At 38.9% G+C, this 19242-nt stretch overlaps 2 protein-coding genes and 1 long non-coding RNA gene across 4 annotated transcripts; 2 read left to right on the top strand and 1 right to left on the bottom strand.

Annotated features, from left to right (window-relative positions):
- Positions 1-5840: 5840 nt before the first annotated feature.
- On the bottom strand, positions 5841-8766 carry LOC110770093 (uncharacterized). The gene is made up of 5 exons (XR_015833148.1): positions 8493-8766; positions 7224-7310; positions 6372-6439; positions 6203-6287; positions 5841-6057 (listed from the first exon to the last, which is right to left on the bottom strand). It is a non-coding gene; the product is annotated as an uncharacterized LOC110770093 (long non-coding RNA).
- A 777-nt stretch (positions 8767-9543) lies between these two features.
- Positions 9544-15026, top strand: EMB2004 (RNI-like superfamily protein). The gene is made up of 18 exons (XM_088250453.1): positions 9544-9768; positions 9844-10141; positions 10518-10730; positions 11088-11146; positions 11273-11410; positions 11645-11719; positions 11846-11929; positions 12036-12097; positions 12279-12348; positions 12744-12819; positions 12909-13039; positions 13403-13462; positions 13589-13663; positions 13753-13857; positions 13968-14063; positions 14164-14244; positions 14330-14431; positions 14543-15026. The coding sequence occupies exons 1-18, from the start codon at positions 9727-9729 to the stop codon at positions 14609-14611; spliced, it is 1836 nt and encodes a 611-aa protein (XP_088106579.1). The 5' UTR covers positions 9544-9726; the 3' UTR covers positions 14612-15026.
- A 783-nt stretch (positions 15027-15809) lies between these two features.
- LOC110770090 (snakin-2-like) lies at positions 15810-17117 on the top strand. 2 transcript variants are annotated; one of them, XM_021974180.2, is made up of 4 exons: positions 15810-16052; positions 16350-16388; positions 16506-16545; positions 16695-17117. In XM_021974180.2, exons 1-4 carry the CDS (start codon positions 16041-16043, stop codon positions 16877-16879), a joined length of 276 nt encoding a protein of 91 aa, XP_021829872.2. In that variant the 5' UTR covers positions 15810-16040; the 3' UTR covers positions 16880-17117. The 2 variants fall into 2 exon arrangements, with proteins under 2 accessions (XP_021829872.2, XP_021829871.2); XM_021974179.2 differs by lacking the exon at positions 15810-16052 and adding an exon at positions 16109-16240.
- The last annotated feature ends 2125 nt before the right edge of the window (positions 17118-19242 follow it).

Raw genomic sequence — 19242 nt, 5'->3', positions numbered from 1 at the left:
GGGGTGCCGAGCTCCCAAAAGACCTGGTGCAAGCGTCGAGTGATTGTGTCTGGTGCTTGGGAATCGGCGCCAGGGGTGATCGTGGAGAGGGCGATCCCTACGACTTTTCAAACAGTCAGTAGGTTAAAACCAGCCATTCGGCATGATTTTTTTTTTTTTTTTTTGGACCTTTGGCGGATCTGTTTCAGTGTCTTTGAAACGGCCTGCTGCGCCGATCAGAGAAGTGGAAGCGATCGAGCGTGTCCAAGTGAAAATCACTGAAGAAGATCATTTTTTTAAGACTCTGCTGGCCTTCCGGAATCTGTACAAGGCGGGCTTGATCGGCAAGGCGGAACACGACCGAAGAGTGAAGGAGGAAGAGGAAGAAGAAAAAAGACAAAGTAAGTGATGCCGTTCGGCAGCTTTCATTTTGTTTGTCTGACTGCCGTTTCGTATCTAACTTGTGTGCGTATGCAGTGACAGGAGGGAGGCCCATGAGCGAGGCGACGAGACGGCGTCTGGAGGGCCATGGGGCGCCGAAGCAGAAGAAGGGTGAGTCCCCTCGACCGAAGAAGAAGAAGGCTGCAGGGGCGTCCGGAGGGGCTTCGGCAAACGAGACGACGATGGCCGATCGTCGCCGGGAGAAGAGGGTGGCTGAAGCCGAGGCCATTCTGGAGGTCCACCTCCAGGTGACGGGGAAAAGGCAAATCAAAGGTCCCCTCGATGTGACGCCGTTGCCGAAAAGGCCTAGGGGGCCAAATGAGGGGACCTCCGTACTGATCCCCGATGACGGAGAGGGGGAGGAGGGGCCGGTAAACATAGCATGCCCTTGGAACACGGTGCCGTTCATCAACTCAATGATCGATGGCGCCCAAATGGAGCTTTCCAAGATAGAGCAGCTGTCGATGAAGACGGTGCGTGAACAGACCGGTCGGACCTTCCGACTTCAGGCTGCGGTAAGTTTGTAGAAGTTTTTGTTTTCAAGTGTTTGTGGGTTCGGCATGTACTAAACTTTTGATGTGTTACAGGCTGATCGGTTGGTGCTGGTTTGCTTGGCGGTGCCGAAGCTGTTCCTCTGGAGTTGAAATGTTCGGCTTTGGCGTAGATAGCCGCCTGTTTTATCAGCTCGGCATAGGTGGTCCAGTTGCTGCTGTGAACTAGATAGCGAAACTGAGATGACCGAAGGCCACTTTTGAAGGCGCCGAAGGCCGCCCTATCGTCAGTTTCAGGGCATCGGGAATATTCATGGCTGAACCTAGCTACATATTCTCTTAAGAGCTCATCGTCTTGTTACCGAACGGTATAGAGGTCATCGGCAGAATACAGGCGATCGGTTTGAATCATAAAATGGTTGAGGAAAGTTTGTTTCAACTGATCGAAAGAATCAACCGTACCTGGCTCCAATCGGTAGTACCAATTCAAAGCGGCTCCGGCCAGTGTGGAGGGGAATAGTAAGCATTGGCCTTCATCGATGAGCCCTTTGCAACCCAAGGCCGATTGAAAAGTGTGGATGTGAGTTACGAGGTCTTCCACCCCTGAGTAGAACGATATTCGGAGTGCTTGGACCTCTTTTTCGTGTATGAACGTTCGGATGCGACTGGTGAATGGTCTCGGTTGTACATTTCCCCACGTTGGTGTCCGGGCTTGATTCTATTCTTCCTCAATGCGGTTCATCTTCTGGAGGAGAAGACTAATTGTGGGATCGGTGGAGGGGAGATCGTCACCGAAGGGTTCTATTGTTCGGTCACCAATGTGTCGGCCAGCATTGTGGCCTTGAGTCTGTTGGTCTGCCGTTCGGCTGGAGTTTCTCTCGTAGCCTCCATTATGCCGATCGTTTTCTTTATTCTATCGGAGGCTATCGTGATCTTTTGAAGGTCCTGCCGATCGGTGGGAGATTGTAGTTCCTGGTGATGTTGGAACGTAATCTGATTCATCCGTTTCCTCCAGGCCGATTGCATCGTACCTTCGGTATATGGGGGATTTTGGTCCGAGTGCTTCCAGACGTCGATCGTTTAAGTTTGGCTTGGATCGGAATGGGCGAATGCTGCCGCTCTTTACGCCGATCGTTGATCCTATAGCGGCAATCGGAGTAAACTTGGTATTCTGAGCGATGCTCCCTTGGGGAGGGTACGAATAGCTTTCGGGTGGCAGATGGCTTGCCGACGGCCTTGAGTGCTAGGCTTCTGCACGCTTTTAAATGAATTCTCTTGCCGAAGCTGCATGTTCCGATCCAGACCGTCCTGTAGCTGGGTCGAGTGCGTTTACTGATCATGCAGTTGCCTCTGGGTGTCATCAAGTTTAGAGGCGAGGATATTGTTGTGCTCCTGCATTCTTGTCATTTCCCGTTGTAGAGTTTCCACGCGGGCTTCCAAGGTATTTGGCCGAACAGGCGTCTCTGTCCGCGGTGTGTGAAGCAGGGGAGCAGGGCTTGGCTCGCAGCCGATGCCGAGGATGAGGCCATCGGCAGGGAGGGATGAAGGTGGATTCATTTTTTGGTCTCAGAGTTTTGAGATATGGGTTGATTGATAAGCACTTCCCACAGACGGCGCCAATCTGTTGGCACTAAAACTGAACAGATAGAGATGAGTGCAACTTACTAGTGATGTGAACGATCTAGAGATCGATTGAGTGTTAGACGCAGATTCTTCCTGTCCATGGATGCTGATCCTGAATAGAAGGAAGTCGAGGCTTGTGAGGTCTATGGAACCGGTGTGGAACCAGCCTAAGACCCTCCGATGCCCAAGTAAGTTTGTTTCTAAGAGCTTTTGCTACTGACAATGTATTTAGCATAAAAGTCAAGCTGAAAAGTCTTACCCTTCTATTGTAGTGAAGATGCCTTTTTATAGAGGGCATTTGGTATGCTCTTAGTACTTAATTTCGATGTGGGACTCGTGGGAGGGCCCTACGAGGTTGACACGAGTCTTTAGATATTTCGGGCGGGCCCTTCGAGGTTGATTTTGCAGAATCGGTAGGGGGTACCAATTGTTCGGAGCCTTGGGCGCTTGGGGAGTTTCATCAATCCACGTGTCACTGAATGAGTGAAGGGTCAGATATGGTACAAACAGATTTAGTGATGCGATAACTTATTAGTATGCGAAAGACTTGAAAGCCAGTGTTTTGTTTCACCCTTTTGAACTGCAAAGTTTTCAATGTGGCTGGGTCTATCCATATGGACTACTGGGAGGCTAATTAATCTCAACCCATGATGTGTATGTTAGTATGTTACTTTGGCTGGAGCTAAGAAGATTGGTGATGTCTCTGTTACATTTGTGGAATGTTTATCTCTTAGAGATGGGTTAGCTTATGCTATTTCTATGGGTTGGTGGAAGATTTTGGTTGAAGGGTATTCTAAGCTTGTCATTGACTCAGTCCTGCAACGCTGCTCCATCCCTTGGTGCATCGTTCGACTTGTCCAAGACATTATGCCCCTTGCAACTAGTTGTTGATGCGAAGCCAGTGTTGATGCCTTAGCTTCGCTTGGGCATTCCCTCTCGCCTTCAAAGCTATGGGAAGACTATCTTCCTCTCTTGGTTGTTTCACTTTTATCTAGACCTTTTTGTGCCTGCGTGCCCTGGAGGGTCTCGCCTTTGTTCGTTCTTCTTTTTCGCATTAAAAAAAAGGATTACAATATTCTTGAGATGTAAGAAAATCGAGCTACTGTTACAAATAAAATAACTTGGATCTTCCAGCCAAATGCTGCATATGTTACAAACTCATCTTATGTTTATCCAGGCAACTAGAAATTTATCCATGGCCACTCATTGCTGTTGCAATGGCATACTTAATAAATCATAGCTAGTTCATATGTACAGAACAATGACTAGGTATGAGGAGGGTTATGTTGTATCATTTCACTGGCCATTTTGGTAGGCTTCTGATATTACATATTCTATTTCATATAGATATTCAAGGAAGAAGAGGATGGATATGAGAGTTGTTTGTACAATATCTGGCCAAGCACTCCCCAAACACTCCCAAGCCAAAGGGAAGGGAGTCCCACATCGACAAAACACAAGAGGAGGGGACTCTCCCTTCTTTATAAAAGGAGACCTCTCCCTTTCAAGAAGGAGGGAGTTAGGGCAGGCTACTTGGGCCTCATGGGCTTACCCATGAGCCCATTTACAAGCCCACGGATTATTGGCCTTCAGCCAGATCCTCAGCCTTCGGCCATCAGCCTTCGGCCTTCGGCGCCATCAGCCTTCAGCCTTCAACTATTAGCCATCGGCCATCAGCCTTCGGCCATCAGCCATAGGCCATCAGCCTTCGGTACTCTTCCTCTTCTCCTTGGGTCAAATCCTATGTGCATTGTATACAACATTATCGTAATGAGAACATACTTCTCCGTGGACGTAGCCCATTATTCGGGTGAACCACGTACATTTGTCTTCTGTATGCATGTCCATTTATCTACCGAATGCTCTTACATACTAAGGGTCCTCACCTTCAATATCCACCTCATCTTTAAATTGGCCTAATTACTACCCGTCTAGTTTTAGCGCTAACAAAGTGTGTCACAAACCGCAGCTGATCCACAATTACCATCATCTCCAGCTTTGACTAATCAGGGTGGGAAGGTCTCTAAAATACATATTCCATGCAGAACCTAGTTGCATATCAGAAAAAGACCACACTCAGCAATAACATCAATGAAAAATACCTTCTTCAGGTGTAGCTTGCTGCTTAGCATTCATTAACTATAGGATTGTAGTAGTTTAGATCTTTTTAATCTCCTTTAGATTAGCTGTGCATGGAGTTTTTCAGTTTCCCAAACCATAAACTCAACCAGTGACCCACGAAATCGTTCCACCGAGAAGGCATCATGGTCGTATGTGTCTGCATTATAACAATACTGAACCATCCCAAAGGCTAAATATTATGCTACCCCCTTGTCGAATTAAAGAGTCTTATACTTTCTAGAGTTAATGTTTCACTCTTGTTAGCGCTAAAACTAGACGGGTAGTAATTAGGCCAACTTAAAGATGAGATGGATGTTGAAGGTGAGGACCCTCAATATGTAAGAGCATTCGGTAGATAAATGGACATGCATACAGAAGACAAATGTACGTGGTTCACCCGAATAATGGGCTACGTCCACGGAGAAGTATGTTCTCATTACGATAATGTTGTATACAATGCACATAGGATTTGACCCAAGGAGAAGAGGAAGAGTACCGAAGGCTGATGGCTGAAGTCTGAAGGCTGATGGCGCCGAAGGCCGAAGGCTGAGGATCTGGCTGAAGGCCAATAATCCGTGGGCTTGTAAATGGGCTCATGGGTAAGCCCATGAGGCCCAAGTAGCCTACCCTAACTCCCTCCTTCTTGAAGGGGAGAGGTCTCCTTTTATAAAGAAGGGAGAGTCCCCTCCTCTTGTGTTTTGTCGATGTGGGACTCCTTTCCCTTTGGCTTGGGAGTGTTTGGAGAGTGCTTGGCCAGATATTGTACAAACACACTTTGTTTGCAGGTAAGCCATTCAGCTACTCTTAACTGAATTGTGTAGATCTTCGCGCTGACTTGTGTAAATTTACTTTTTAAACACAGGATACGATAAAAACTACTACAAGAAAAACACCCTTTAGTGACGGCTAAAAAGTGTCAGGAAACATAATACTTGACGGCTCATAAAATGTCAAGGATGTCACTGTTAGGAAAGGGGTACCCAATTTATTGACACCTTTGAACCATCAAGTAATCGTTCCCCTTGACAGCTTTTAACCATCAACTAATCTCTCTTTTCTTGACATAGTTTAGCCATCAAGAAACAAAAGACTAATAATAAATAAATAAAAATTAAATAAGCTTCTTGACCAAAAAGGCTGGAAATTGTACACTTACTGTAATAATATGAAATGAATGTTACAACATTCAAGTTATATAGTAAATACTATTACAATTACTATATGAATTAAAATTCAAATTAAATATGCTAAAAATAAACAAGTTATCTAGTAATATAGTCTCAAATCTCAATTATAAGGACTTCATCCCTTAGAAGCTTTACTTTCCTCATAACACTTCCAAGTAAGCCCATTACCAGCCTAACACTTCCTTCACGGTTGGAGCCACCCAAATCATACCAATCTAAGAACATATGACTTTATGGATCAAAGAGTTATCAAGGCAAAATCAATTGACTAAATGAATTTGATGAACAACCTATTTTCAATTAGTAGTCCCTTGCTTCAAACATGTTGTACACAATAAGAAAGAAGACAACCCATATTACCTTGATCAACATATATCACATGAAAATTGCATCCTCTTCATATATGGCTGCAGAAGTTCAAATGGGGCTGCTGATTTCAATTGCCCTATGATTAAATTAACCAAAACAACCATTTCAATAATTTTTCTTTATAAATAAAATACAAAATAAGGAAAAATGGGGAGCTCACCACTCTTTCTGCAGTACAACACCAAGTAAACATCCAATTGTCAGTTAGTTGCTTTTATTTGCCTTGCACTTGATGTACACCAAAAACAGAAAGCACAAGGTTAGCCAAAAATTTCAGAGACTAAAAGGAAACTAAAGAAACTAACAGATTAATTGGGAATTCTCTTGGATAAAGACAAAATGAATTGACTAAAACATAATTTAAAATACAAATAAATATTCATACGCTTACCCAACAAAAAACAGAGAGTTAAATCTGCATAGAGATCATTAGATTTGTGGGAAGAAAATAACAGTCTCTTGACAGAACAAGTCATACTAGCATCTGCATGCTCAAATGAAGCAAGAAAAATAGTTTTAAAGTAAATGTGCAAATCAATCATAGCATGAGAACATTGTACCCGACATAGAAACAAGACAAGAATAACAAGAAATTAACAACTTTAACTCCTGGGTGTATAAGAGTACCAAAATTTGTAGTTTGACTCCTGTTGCAAATGATGATGCATAATTAATTTTAAAAAATTACCCATCATTTTCTTTTACATTTCAAAAGAAGAAAAGGGAAGATGAGCACAAATGCCTCATTAAAGGGTTAGTGGCAGAATATTTGGTTTCTTTGAGTCAGTTTAGATCGTGGTAACAAATACATGATATTTTAAGTAGTTACATGATTAGTGTCATAAAAACATATCCGTTACAATATGGATCATTGAAAAGTTATTCATCTACACAAGGAAAAAGTATTGTTTTAATGGAAAGCAAGGAAATTAACTCATTAAAACATATATGACAATCCAAAATTCAAAGCACTTGAACAAGCTTGAAAGCATTGAAAACAATGTATACCCACTTTTTGGTTTGCTGAAGGTTTAAGATTGATAGCGAGTCGCACTTGTTGTTTGGCTAGCTCAAACTTCATAATCCTCATCATCTAAAACTTGTGAAAAAATCAGAGTAATAAAAATCTTCATTTATTAGTATAAAATCCTCAGCCATACACAAGCTACACCCGAGAATAACTAGTCCACGAGTATTGTATGCTTTCTCTAAATAGAAATTGACAAACTGAAAAATCCGCAAAAATCTCAGCTAGAGACTGAAATCTCATATCAAATTGTAAATTAAAAAAAACTCAAATCCTAAGTGGTAAAAGTTGTAACATGTCATATCATAAATTAAAAAACAATAACATTATAACATGCCTGAACAAAGTTGTCTGACCCCAAACACATAAAAACTCAAATAAGAAGAAGAAACAAAGAATGGCACAATCTCAGTCCCTAATTATTTTTCATCTCCTGCATTATTAATATATAACACAAGGCTCAGAAATAATTTGACTACAAATAACATAGCAAAAACACACATGCAATGGAACAGAGGATTCTCATGACAATATAAGCAAAGTAATATAAAAACCATAAGGGTTTCAGACCTCAATCACAAGAAAGTCAATAGACAAATCTAAGTATGGAAGATGGGACAATGATGTTTAAGCACTCAACTATACAGGTATACAAATCATAACAACCACTAATGTCTGTGTGTCTCTCCAAATGCCAAAACCTTAGTGGATCCAATTTTCATAAACCAAAGGCGCAAGGCTTTTTGTTTTCAACAACCACTGATCACATTCCACCCATGTTCCTACCACAAATTTTCAAAAAAAACAAATGGAAACAAGAGATACTTTGACCGCACAAAAATAAAAGAGGAGTCAGTTTCCAGTGAAAAGGAAAAAATTTAAAGAAATAGAAACAAAAAAGGAGATCCAGTTTTGTGGTGGGCTAAGATGGAACAAACAAAAAACAAAGGGAAAAATAGTTTGATGTGGTCTATTGCATAAGAAAAAGAGGGAAATCAGCCACTGCTCCCATTAAAAGGAAAGGAAAAGCAAACCTAAAATAGAACGAAGCATTTCATACAACCAAGACCCACAACAAAAATAACAAGCAATTATGAGAATACCTGGCCTGAAGTTTCTAGACAATAAAGAACCCAGTTCTACAAGGTAAAAGGGGGTGTTAAAAGTCCCAGATTTTCGCTATTATCAAGACCCTCTAGTTCAATCTTCCTAAATATCTAGAGATTGAGACATATCTGAGGAATGAAGGCTTACCCATAAAGTTGTATGAGATTGAGACAAGAAAAAAGCTAATTGTTGCCATCTAAGAGCAAGAAGCCCCTTAAATTTGTGTGTTAGATCCTCTGCTTTGTGTCTTTAATTTGGGAATTGAACAAATAGTGGAAGAAGTTAGGGATTCTGATATTTAGGTTTGAATTTGAAATGCACGAAATGAAAGAATGATATGAGTGTTTCTGAAGAGAGAATGAAAAGGAGCGACACTTAAAAATATTTGGATCAAAATAGAGAGATGTCGCGCACAGCTCTAGCCTCCATAGTTGATGGTTACAAATAAACGTCAAGTATAGATAGTGTAAATTGATGTTTTCCTTATAAATGTCAAGTATATATAATGCGAATTGACCTCATAAAAAATAAAAAAAATAATGCGAATTGACGTTTTCTTATAAATGTCACCATAACATGATGTATAGTTGATGCTTTTTAAAAAGCGTCAAAGCATAGTAACAAAGTTGATGGTTTTGACAAAAACGTCACTAATGAAGTGTCAACTAAAGCATGTTTTCTTGTAGTAGTTAAACACACATATAATAGTTTAGAGAGTTTAGTGTCGCATTTTAAGAGGCTTCTTTACATAAACACTCCCAAATTGGCATTAATGTTTTGGTTCACGTTGACACCACGTGGAGCTTCTATAACACTAGGGCTACGTTGAGGAGGTGTGTTGAGAATTTTAATCTAGTTGGCTGTCCAATAATATGAAGGAATTATTGAACTTAATTATTTTCATTAATCGTCTCTATAAAAATAAATAAATTTTTTTTAAAAAAGGAAATATTTTCATTGATCGGTGAATATTAAAGATCCCCTCATTGTAGTATCATTTGACACGTGTCATCTATACATTGTTTGGAAAATAACATAAATGAGAGAAATTAGCAAGGCCCAATTGGAGACTGTTGGTTTTGGGCCTCAAAGGCAAACAGTCCAATAAAATTCAGATAAGCCCTACAATGTATGTATCCAATAATAGCAAGGCCCAAGAGAGCTGTGACTGAACAGGGGAAGCAAATTTTGGACAGTGTCTTGGTAGTTGATACTTGATAGACTGATCGCCTGCTGCTGGTTTGTTCGATAACAATCTCAGAGACCCCGCCGCTGCAGAATACTATCAACTCTGCAACACAAACCTCCATAGCCATATCCGTACATACGTCGCCAAGAACAACCCTCTCTATGCCCTTCTAACTTCTATCTCACTCACCCTATGGGCTCCGCTTCCGCCATCTCTCTCTGCTCTCATCCCAAGGTACTCTTTCTCTCCCTCTCTCTCTCTCTGTTATCCTCTTTTACTTGAATAATGAAATTCCTGTTGGGTTCTCAGATTCTGCTGCGGCCCCTCACGAACAAGCAGAGGCTGCAATCTCAATGCCAATCCCAAGGTTCGGGGAGTGCTTGGCTGGGCTATCGTACGCAGGGTGTGTTTTTACCTCCTATCCTTCCGCGAAGGAGGAGATGCTTGGTGGTAAGAGCGGCTGCGGCTGAGGGAGGTTCTAGAAGGCCCGCCAGTGCTCGGAGAGTGTATAGAGAATCACAGAGCGCGAGCTCGTTGCCTGTTGCTCCAGTCAGGCAGCTCGCTTCCTTCGTCGTTCCCGCCGCCTCATTCTTTGCCGTCACTTTCGGTACTGAATTTGCTTTCAATTCCTCCTTTTCTTTTTTTTTTTTCTTTTTTTTTTTTTTTTTTTGTGTGTTTCTTCTTGAAAAACTCTAACTTGGTTGAAATGTGGGTTAGAAATCAGAAAGTAGAAGCCTTTATAATTGATTATTAGCAAATTTCAACTGGCAAAAAGCATTGTTCTTTCTCTGTTTCTGTCTTAATCTGGTCCATATATAAATGCCGAATGTAGATGGGGATGACACTCCCCCTACCTGTCGATAAATACCCTTTATTGCGCTTGAGATAATCAAAGTCATTTTTTTGTTCCGGCATTATAATTTCATCTTTATATTTACCGTGCCTCCCAAATTGGTGCACTAATTTATGTCTTCAGCTGACAGTTTTGTGGAAATTGGTGGAGAAAATCCTTGTTCCAAAGCGGCAGAGGACTTCATCTGTTGAAAACAAAACGCCTGCCGAAGGAATGAAGTGGTCTTTTGCCGCCGGTTCAAATTTGCTTACAGGTTTTGGTGCAAAGATTGAAAGAGAGTCCAAGCTGAAGCTCAATGACTTCGCCAAGGAACTTAGGTCATTCAGAAGTGTCGACTTGTCAGGTAGTTCTAGATGCTTTAGTGCTCGTGCATGCAGCTTCTCTATTTTTACGGACTTTTAGGAAAAACACTGGCTAAAATTTATATTCTACTTTACGTTCTTATTTTCCATTATTCGTATCGATTTCATTTAGATGCCAATTTCATTCGTGTTAATTTCTGTAACAATTCATATTTCAAGTTATATGTTTTCATAAGAGGTTTGTTATTGTTTGTTAACTTTCTCACTTGATTGTATCTTTCTTTCTTTCTTTTGAATACAAACTTGGGTTTATTGTTCAATCAATGTAATGATTGTACTGTACTTCCAAACAAAATGTAAAAACTCATGTATATTTTGGCAACACTTTATTTTGACAGGGCGTAATTTTGGAGATGAAGGATTATTTTTTCTTTCCGAGAGTTTAGGTTACAATCAGGTTTGAGTTCTTTAGTCAAATATTTCCACTATCTGTTTTTATTATATATATAATAAAAAATTCATCTTATTAATTATCAAATATTGTGACTTTGGACAATTATTGTGTGCTTTTATTGTGTTTCAGACTGCTGAAGAAGTGAGTCTTGCTGCAAATGGAATAACTGGAACTGGAATGAAAGCCTTTGACGGTGTTCTTCAATCTAACATTATGTTAAAGACTCTTAATCTTTCTGGAAACCCCATTGGAGATGAAGGCGTTAAGGTCAGTCCAAATTCCACCTGTTTATGATAAAGTTGTCTTGTTAGTTTGCTTGCAAGATTGAGGTGTCAGAAATTTTTTCTTTTGAACATCAAATGCTCCCTGCTCCCTGTGCAAAATAACATTTTTCAACCATGGGAGTGCAAAGACAAAGTTTGTAGCTCAGTTGCATGTGTATATTATTGCTTATTCTTGAATCTGAGAGCTTAATGTTGTGTGATGTACTCTTCTTCACAGTGCCTATGTGATATATTGGTGAATAATAATGGTATTCAAAAGCTCCAGCTCAACAGTACTGACTTAGGGGATGAGGTTAGCTTACTTCTTTTTATCAAAGCTGGTGCCCTGATGAGTACAGACACGTGCCTTCAAAATCTGCAAGAGGAAAGGATTGTCCATGAATGATATGCCTAACAAGCTGACGGCTTCACTGTGCAGGGTGCAAAGGCTATTGCAGAAATGTTGAAGAATAATTCAAGCTTGCGTGCTCTCGAACTTAACAACAATATGATCGACTACTCTGTAAGTAGTTGCCTCCAGATATTCTAAGATTGTAGGTTTTAATGACTTCAATCACAGTTGAATAACTGGTTCTATTTATGATTTGTTCTTTGCAAAATGGAGGTAGGGATTTACAAGTCTTGCTGGAGCTCTTGTTGAGAACAACACAATACGGAATATACATCTGAAGTTAGTGCACCCTCCTCTTTTTTCTTATATAATACAATTTCTTGTTTATATGTACCGTTGGTTTGTTTGTATTGCTTGTCTATGGCTATTCTTGAGCACACTAAGTTAAAAATTCTATTGTAGCGGTACTTAACTTTTATTCTTTTTAGAAATTCTGATGTCAATTTATTATTTTTTATAGTGGCAATTATGGTGGTGCCCTGGGGGCCAATGCTTTAGCGAAAGGACTTGAGGGGAACAAGTCTTTAAGGGTACATGTTTCGTCACTTCCACTCTTTTTCTGTTTTGCATTGAGACAAATTAATTTACCACTCTATGTTGATGATCCCTCAGAATTTTGTATAAATTTGGAAGGTATTTTACATCCTCTGTTAACTGGAAAATACAAGTAGTTAGATAGCTGAACTGACTATGTAATAAGAAGCCTTAAAAAGACATTCAGTCACAATGGATTCACAAAATCTGCTCTTCATCAGCACTTTTAGAGATTGACAAAACCCTATTTAGTGTTGCCAAGAAATGGTGATCATTGTTCTTCTTTGATATGTCACAATATTGCTGCATATAAATATATGAGCTCTCAACAGAATGGATTAAGTTCTTCATTGTAAAGGATCTGAGGTTAATAGCTATGTTTTATATGCAGGAACTTCATTTGCATGGAAATTCTATCGGAGATGAAGGAGTGGCTGCTTTGATGTCAGGTTTATCATTACATAAAGGTTTGCATTTCACCATATCAATTGCCAACGTTAGTGAGCTATTTTATTTTATTTTTTCAGCTATTGATCTGATATGCATATTTGCTCAGGTAAACTTACACTTCTAGATATTGGCAACAATTCTTTTAGTGCAAAAGGCTCCTTTCATGTTGGTGGATATGTCAAAAAGACCAAGAGCTTGTTATGGTTGAACGTTTACATGAATGATATAGGTGATGAGGTATAGTATTTTCAAGTTGTTAACCATTTCTGCCGCACTCTTATGCGAACTCGTACTTTTATTTGGTTCCCTGTTCATTGGTTAAAATCACTTAACATAGAATGTTTAGGATTTTTGTATATGAAATTAGATTGATGGATCAAGTCCTCCATTAAGTGTCGTTTCAAGGTTGTCAGCTTGCTTTGAACTACTGCTACTGCGACAGCTATCACTGTTTAGATGTTTCTGGCATTTGACAATCTTAAGACATAAAAGAGAATTGAAAACTAATTTTGATCTACTTACTTATTTTGGAACTTAGTTCATTGTTTGTGCTAAAACTTAGGTCATCCTTGCTGATGTGTAAATCCTGTTCATGTTTAGGGAGCTGAAAACATTGCAGATGCTTTGAAGCAAAACCGGACAATAACAACCATAGACCTGGTGAGAGGAGCATGCTTCTTTGTTAGCATAACTTTTTATGTACATGTTTTATTCTATTTTATTTAAAAACGAAAAAAGAGAGGTCCTGAACATACTAATTTAAAAAACATTGGGTCGCTCTCAAAGGGAGGAAATAACATCCATGCCAAGGGAGTCACTGCCATAGCTGAAGCATTGAAAGATAATTCTGTCATTACATTTGTAAGTCTCTAATCTGTACCCTTTTCCTTTTTTTTCTTTTTTCATTTCTATTCATGAATGTAATGGCAGAAACTTCTCTGTTCTCTCAGTTGGAGCTTGGTTATAATCCCATGGGACCTGATGGGGTGAAGGCTTTATCCGAAGTTCTCAAGTTTCACGGAAACATAGAAACCCTTAAGCTTGGCTGGTGCCAGGTAATCTATAGTTTTTCACACATGCTTATCTATTTCTAGATCTTTGATCTGGGTTTTCTGTATCCATTTGAGAGGATCTTGTAACAATGTAATATAAAAATCTTTTGCAGATTGGTGCAAAGGGTGCAGAGTTCATTGCGGATATGTTAAAATATAATACTACAATACGCGTTCTGGACTTGCGGGCAAATGGACTTCGAAATGAAGTTAGTTCCTGTAGATAAGCAATGTCTTTATACTCCATTTGGGTCGTTTTGATCTCTCCAATCTAATGTTATTTTCCTTTTTATGCATTGGAAAATGCAGGGTGCATCCTGCCTGGCTCGTAGCTTAAAAGTGGTTAATGAAGCTTTAAGTTCATTAGACTTAGGGTTCAATGAAATCAGGGTATGTATTGACTTTGTGTTTTCGGTATGCTTTTTTTCACATTTTAGCAGTATTTTGCACAATTTGAAAATGGTTTTGTATTCAGGATGACGGGGCGTTTGCAATTGCTCAAGCACTGAAGGCCAATGAAGATGTGACAGTCACATCTCTGAACCTTGCGAGTAATTTCCTCACCAAATTTGGGCAGGTAACCTTCTCATCCTCTTAAGGGTTTTTTTTTCTCTCTTTCACTATTTTGGCATTTTATTTTGTGCTGCTTGTTTTCACATGTGGCTTAATGAACTTTTGCATGATGCAGAGTGCTTTGACAGATGCAAGAGACCATGTATATGAGATGAGTGAAAAAGAAATCAACATTTTTTTCTAGAAGGCTTACTTATTAGACTAGAAATGTGGGTGGTATGTGGGAAACAAATCAACATCTTTTGGTTTATTCTTTTTCCCAGGAAGCATGGGTAAGAACTCCAATATCCAAACTTCTGGTTGAAAATTTTGAGTTCTTATCGACTTCCACTTACTGAGGAACAAATTGGAAATTTTGACATTGAGAAATCATAGTTAGCTCTTCAGTGATAGATAGGTACTGTTCTTAAGGCTTTTCTTTTTCATTTCATGGTTGGGGGTTGGGGGTGGTGTTATTCACTAGAGAGTTGAAATATAAGTCTACAAAGCTTTGTATCTTTCAATGTACTGATAAATTCAGAGAAGTTTTTGTAATGATTTATTATTAGTCTTTATACCAATACCAACCAAGAAAAGATGAGTGGTGGTGCCTTTATAAATTAGAGAAGTGAGTTTTGAGGGTGCCGATGCAATGCAATGCCATATAGCCTTGGATGGATGATTTTATTGAACTGTTAAGCGGTGTAGCGTGTGCGTGTCTCACTTTGGAAACAACATTCATGTCGTGGCTGGGACCATGGACTTTTGTGTCACCGCTCCACCGCCTCATCGTCTAGTGAGCTAGCTGGTCCTTTTGGAAATTTAAGTGCTGGCCACACCCACCGTTTCAATTTCTGTGCCGAGGCCAACTTTTTTATTTTTGTTCTGCACTCGTGGTTAGTCCAGTTGGCGAAAGCAGTGCGTCAACTCTTTGCACTCGAGTTCCATCACTTTCTTTGTACATTAGAGTAATTTAAAATATCACTTTGTTTGAAAGGAAAAAAAATGACACAATAATTCAGACGTGTTCGACATTATTGATTCAAAATCCGTCTTGTAACAAAAGATTGATTCAAAACCCATCCTGTAACAAAATATGGATTATGACGTTCTCTTATATGATACATGCATGCATTATGCATACAATACAACTAGAGCTGAGCTGTCTCCTGTGTACATGCATACTTCCAATCCATACATCCAGCCAGCTTGGCAGCCTGCCTCCTGCATCCTGCTGCCCATCACCATTTTTATTTCAAATTCCTTTTTTATGATCTTATCTTATCCTAAGTAGTTATGTTATGCATGCATGCTGTTACTGGTTTACATCCAAAAAGGAGAGAGAGAGAGAGAGAGAGAGAGAGAGAGAGAGAGAGAGAGAGAGAGAGAGAGAGAGAGAGAGAGAGAGAGAGAGAGAGAGAAGAGCATATCTACTTCTTGTAAGATATCATATGTTTGTATTATAAAACATAGTCAGCTAATGCCAAAATGGGGTCTGTCATGGTTTCAGACCCCGATGGCGTCGTACTTAGTTGAAAACAAAATCACAAAATAAAACGACACTGTTGTGTTCATCATCTAATTAAACGCAGAAGAGTAGAAGACAAAGACATGCGCAATATGGGAGAGGATACATGGGCAATAAGGTAACTATATTATTAAGAGGCAACTGCTATGCTATATATATATATATATATATATATATATATATATATCAAGAGCTTTGCCTTTCAGTTTCGGATATATACAACACTGCTTCTGCTTGTGTTTAAATTAAATGGCTTTACGCTTGCTTCTTGTTATGGCGGTTTTGCTCTTCTGCATGGCGACGCAGGTAAGAATAAAAGCCTTAAAAGTTCCACTCCCTTCCCTTTATTACTCACTCTTTTCCTCTGGAGATCATGCCTTCACCAAAATATTTACATGTTTTTCCATACATACAGGTTTCATCTGATTCGAATATACAAGACCATGAAACCCAGGTTTAGACTAATCACCACGACCTTTCTCTTTTCTTTTTTTTTCTTTTTTTCTTTTTTTTTGGGGGTTTGTTTTGTGTGCTGGATATTTAATTAATTAATTCTTACCGATTACTCTAGGTGGTGAAAGGAGCAAACAGAAGGCTTTTACCCTACCTGAGTATGCCCTTTTCTCATTCCCTTGCCCTTGTTGATGATGCATGCATGTAGTTCATTTAGAGTTTAATAAATAACATAAGTTAACACAGCGGTGTGCGTTAATTAAATGTGTTTTGTTTTGTATTAATTTGATAATTAATAATAATGCAGATTGTGATGAGTTATGCAACTCGGGGTGCAGGTTGCACTCAAGGCCAAACGTGTGCACAAGGGCATGCGGTACCTGCTGCGTGAGGTGCAAGTGTGTTCCTCCGGGTACCTCCGGCAACCGGGAGGCCTGTGGAAGGTGCTACACTGATATGACCACCCATGGCAATCGCCTCAAGTGCCCGTAATTACTACTATATTTCCACTTAAGGCCAATTACTGAAAAAACCAAAACAAAAAAAAAAATCACAGTAGGAAATAAATTTCGGATATTTAATCAGTGAGTGTTGTGTTTTGTATGATGTTGTTGTATATGTGTCTCCTCTACTATTTTCTTTCTTTGTATCAATGTTGAGTTCAGTTTCTGAGTCTTGTGTTATTTGTTGTAAGTTGTAGCGAACAATAATAAACTAAATATTGCAGACTTGTGTATCTGTATGATTGTATCTCCTCCTCTCACGTCCAATGCTCTTAAAACCCAACTCTTTTTGTTCTTTTTTCAATCATAAAACCCAACCTTTTTGGCCCATTTCATTACTGGCCACAGAACAACCGATACACCATTTAGGAAATATATATATCTCGGGTTTTATCCACAGTGGGTCAAAAATCTAAAATTATTCTCATTTCAACAAGTGGAGGAAAATAAAAGATTTGTAGCTTGATTGACTAAGAAGTATTTATTTTTGCACTCGAGATCTTATAATTGAATGTGATGCTCCTCTCCTCTACCCCGATAGTGCTTGTAAGAAAGAAAAAAAAACCTGGTGGAGGGAAATTCTTCATACCAATCGTATCCCTTCCTTTCACGTTCACGAGAACGGCTTTACATCTTTGGTTAAAGGTCACTCAAAGTTGATCTGACATGTCCTTTCCAAAGGAGCAGAACCTGTCCATCAACGCCCCCCTATTGTTTTTGCTGCTGCACAGCACTAAGATCAACTATTATTTGTTCTCCTCCTGGGTTCACATGACAGGACTGCCATGGAAATATGGATGTGTATAACGTGAGCAATTTACTATAATATTGGGTTGGGTAAATTTACTATAACAAAATTTTCAACTGTATCTAGCAACTGCTCTTGTTTTACCCTTTTAATGGGTAAACTCAACCTTGCACATCAAATTACCTTTTGTAAAACACACAATTTGGACCACCCCATCTATTTAGTTTTATAACTATCGTTATAATTAGAATGATACATGTTGTGACAAATGCACTTTTGTCCACATTTTTCATCATTATTATTGGCCTTTTATAAAAATACAAACCTAAAAACAAAAATAACAAACCAAAGCCCTCCTATTGTTTTTGCTACTGCACAATCTCTACCACCCAATTTGCTCACGTTATACACATCCATATTTCCATGGCAGTCCTGTCATGTGAACCCAGGAGGAGAACAAATAATAGTTGATCTTAGTGCTGTGCAAGATTCAAATCAATTCGCTAAAACCGACCAATCCAATTCAATTTTATTGGTTTTGACGACATTGGCGAGATTTGATTGGATCAGAAAAATAGAAATCCAATTGGATCGGTTCGGAACAAAAATTGAACATCCAACCTAAATTGAACCAATCCAATATACACATTAATATACATTCATATTGTGTAGATAATATCTACACGTTCATTTTGTTTCTCATTGATATATTAATCTTACTTTCAAAAAAATTAAAACATTAACATATTAAATATATTATTATATTAATTTATATTAAAATTAATATATTAATGTCATATCTTTGATTATATTAAAGAGTGCTGCTAAACGAACCCTAAAATTAACTGAGTACACCCTATGGTCTAAGTACACCCTAATATTTTAAACAAAATGTAAAATTAACTAAGTACACCTTATTTAACTACAAAAAATACCCTTGGTACACCATAATCCTAAACTTTTACATAAATTCGTATCCTCTTTTTAGATTTTGGATTTGCATCAAAATCTATAATTTTGTAAGCTGCTGTGAGAATAAATTTGTTAACTCCTTCAATTCAAAGCTTAATTCTTGTAAATTCTTGTAACTCTCCACTTGAAGTAGGAACCAAATTTGAACGCGCCTGATTCTTAATTCTATCAAGTTGAATAATGTTGGCCATTTCAACACCACTGTCAAAAATTTCTGATACGTCAGAGCAAGTCCACCCATGAAGGCAAAGGCAAGGCTAAGGCAAGGCAAGGGCTGCCACTATTCATGTGAATAGTGTCAGCCTTGCCTTAGTTGGTTCCACCCATTGAAGGCTAGGGCAAGGGCAAATACTATTCATTGTACTTTATTTTCAATTTTTTAATACTTTAAACCATTAATTAATTTTGTCAGATAATATTTTCGGTTGCCACGTGTCACTATTTATTATAAAATTATCACCTCAAATTTCAGATAACATTTTTAGATAAAATTTTCGGATAATATATTTGGTTGCCACGTGTCCATGTCAGATAAGATTTTAAGTTTTTTTTTTAAAGATTATAATCTCATATTTCAGATGAGATTTTGACCCTATAAAATTACGCCATGTGTCCCATGTCAGATAAGATTT

The sequence above is a fragment of the Prunus avium genome, chromosome 1 (genome assembly GCF_965620075.1).
Source record: "Prunus avium chromosome 1, drPruAviu1.hap1.1, whole genome shotgun sequence".
Classification (NCBI taxonomy): domain Eukaryota; kingdom Viridiplantae; phylum Streptophyta; class Magnoliopsida; order Rosales; family Rosaceae; genus Prunus; species Prunus avium.
Note: the sequence above shows the minus strand (reverse complement) of the source record. Positions and strands in the feature narration are given on the sequence as shown.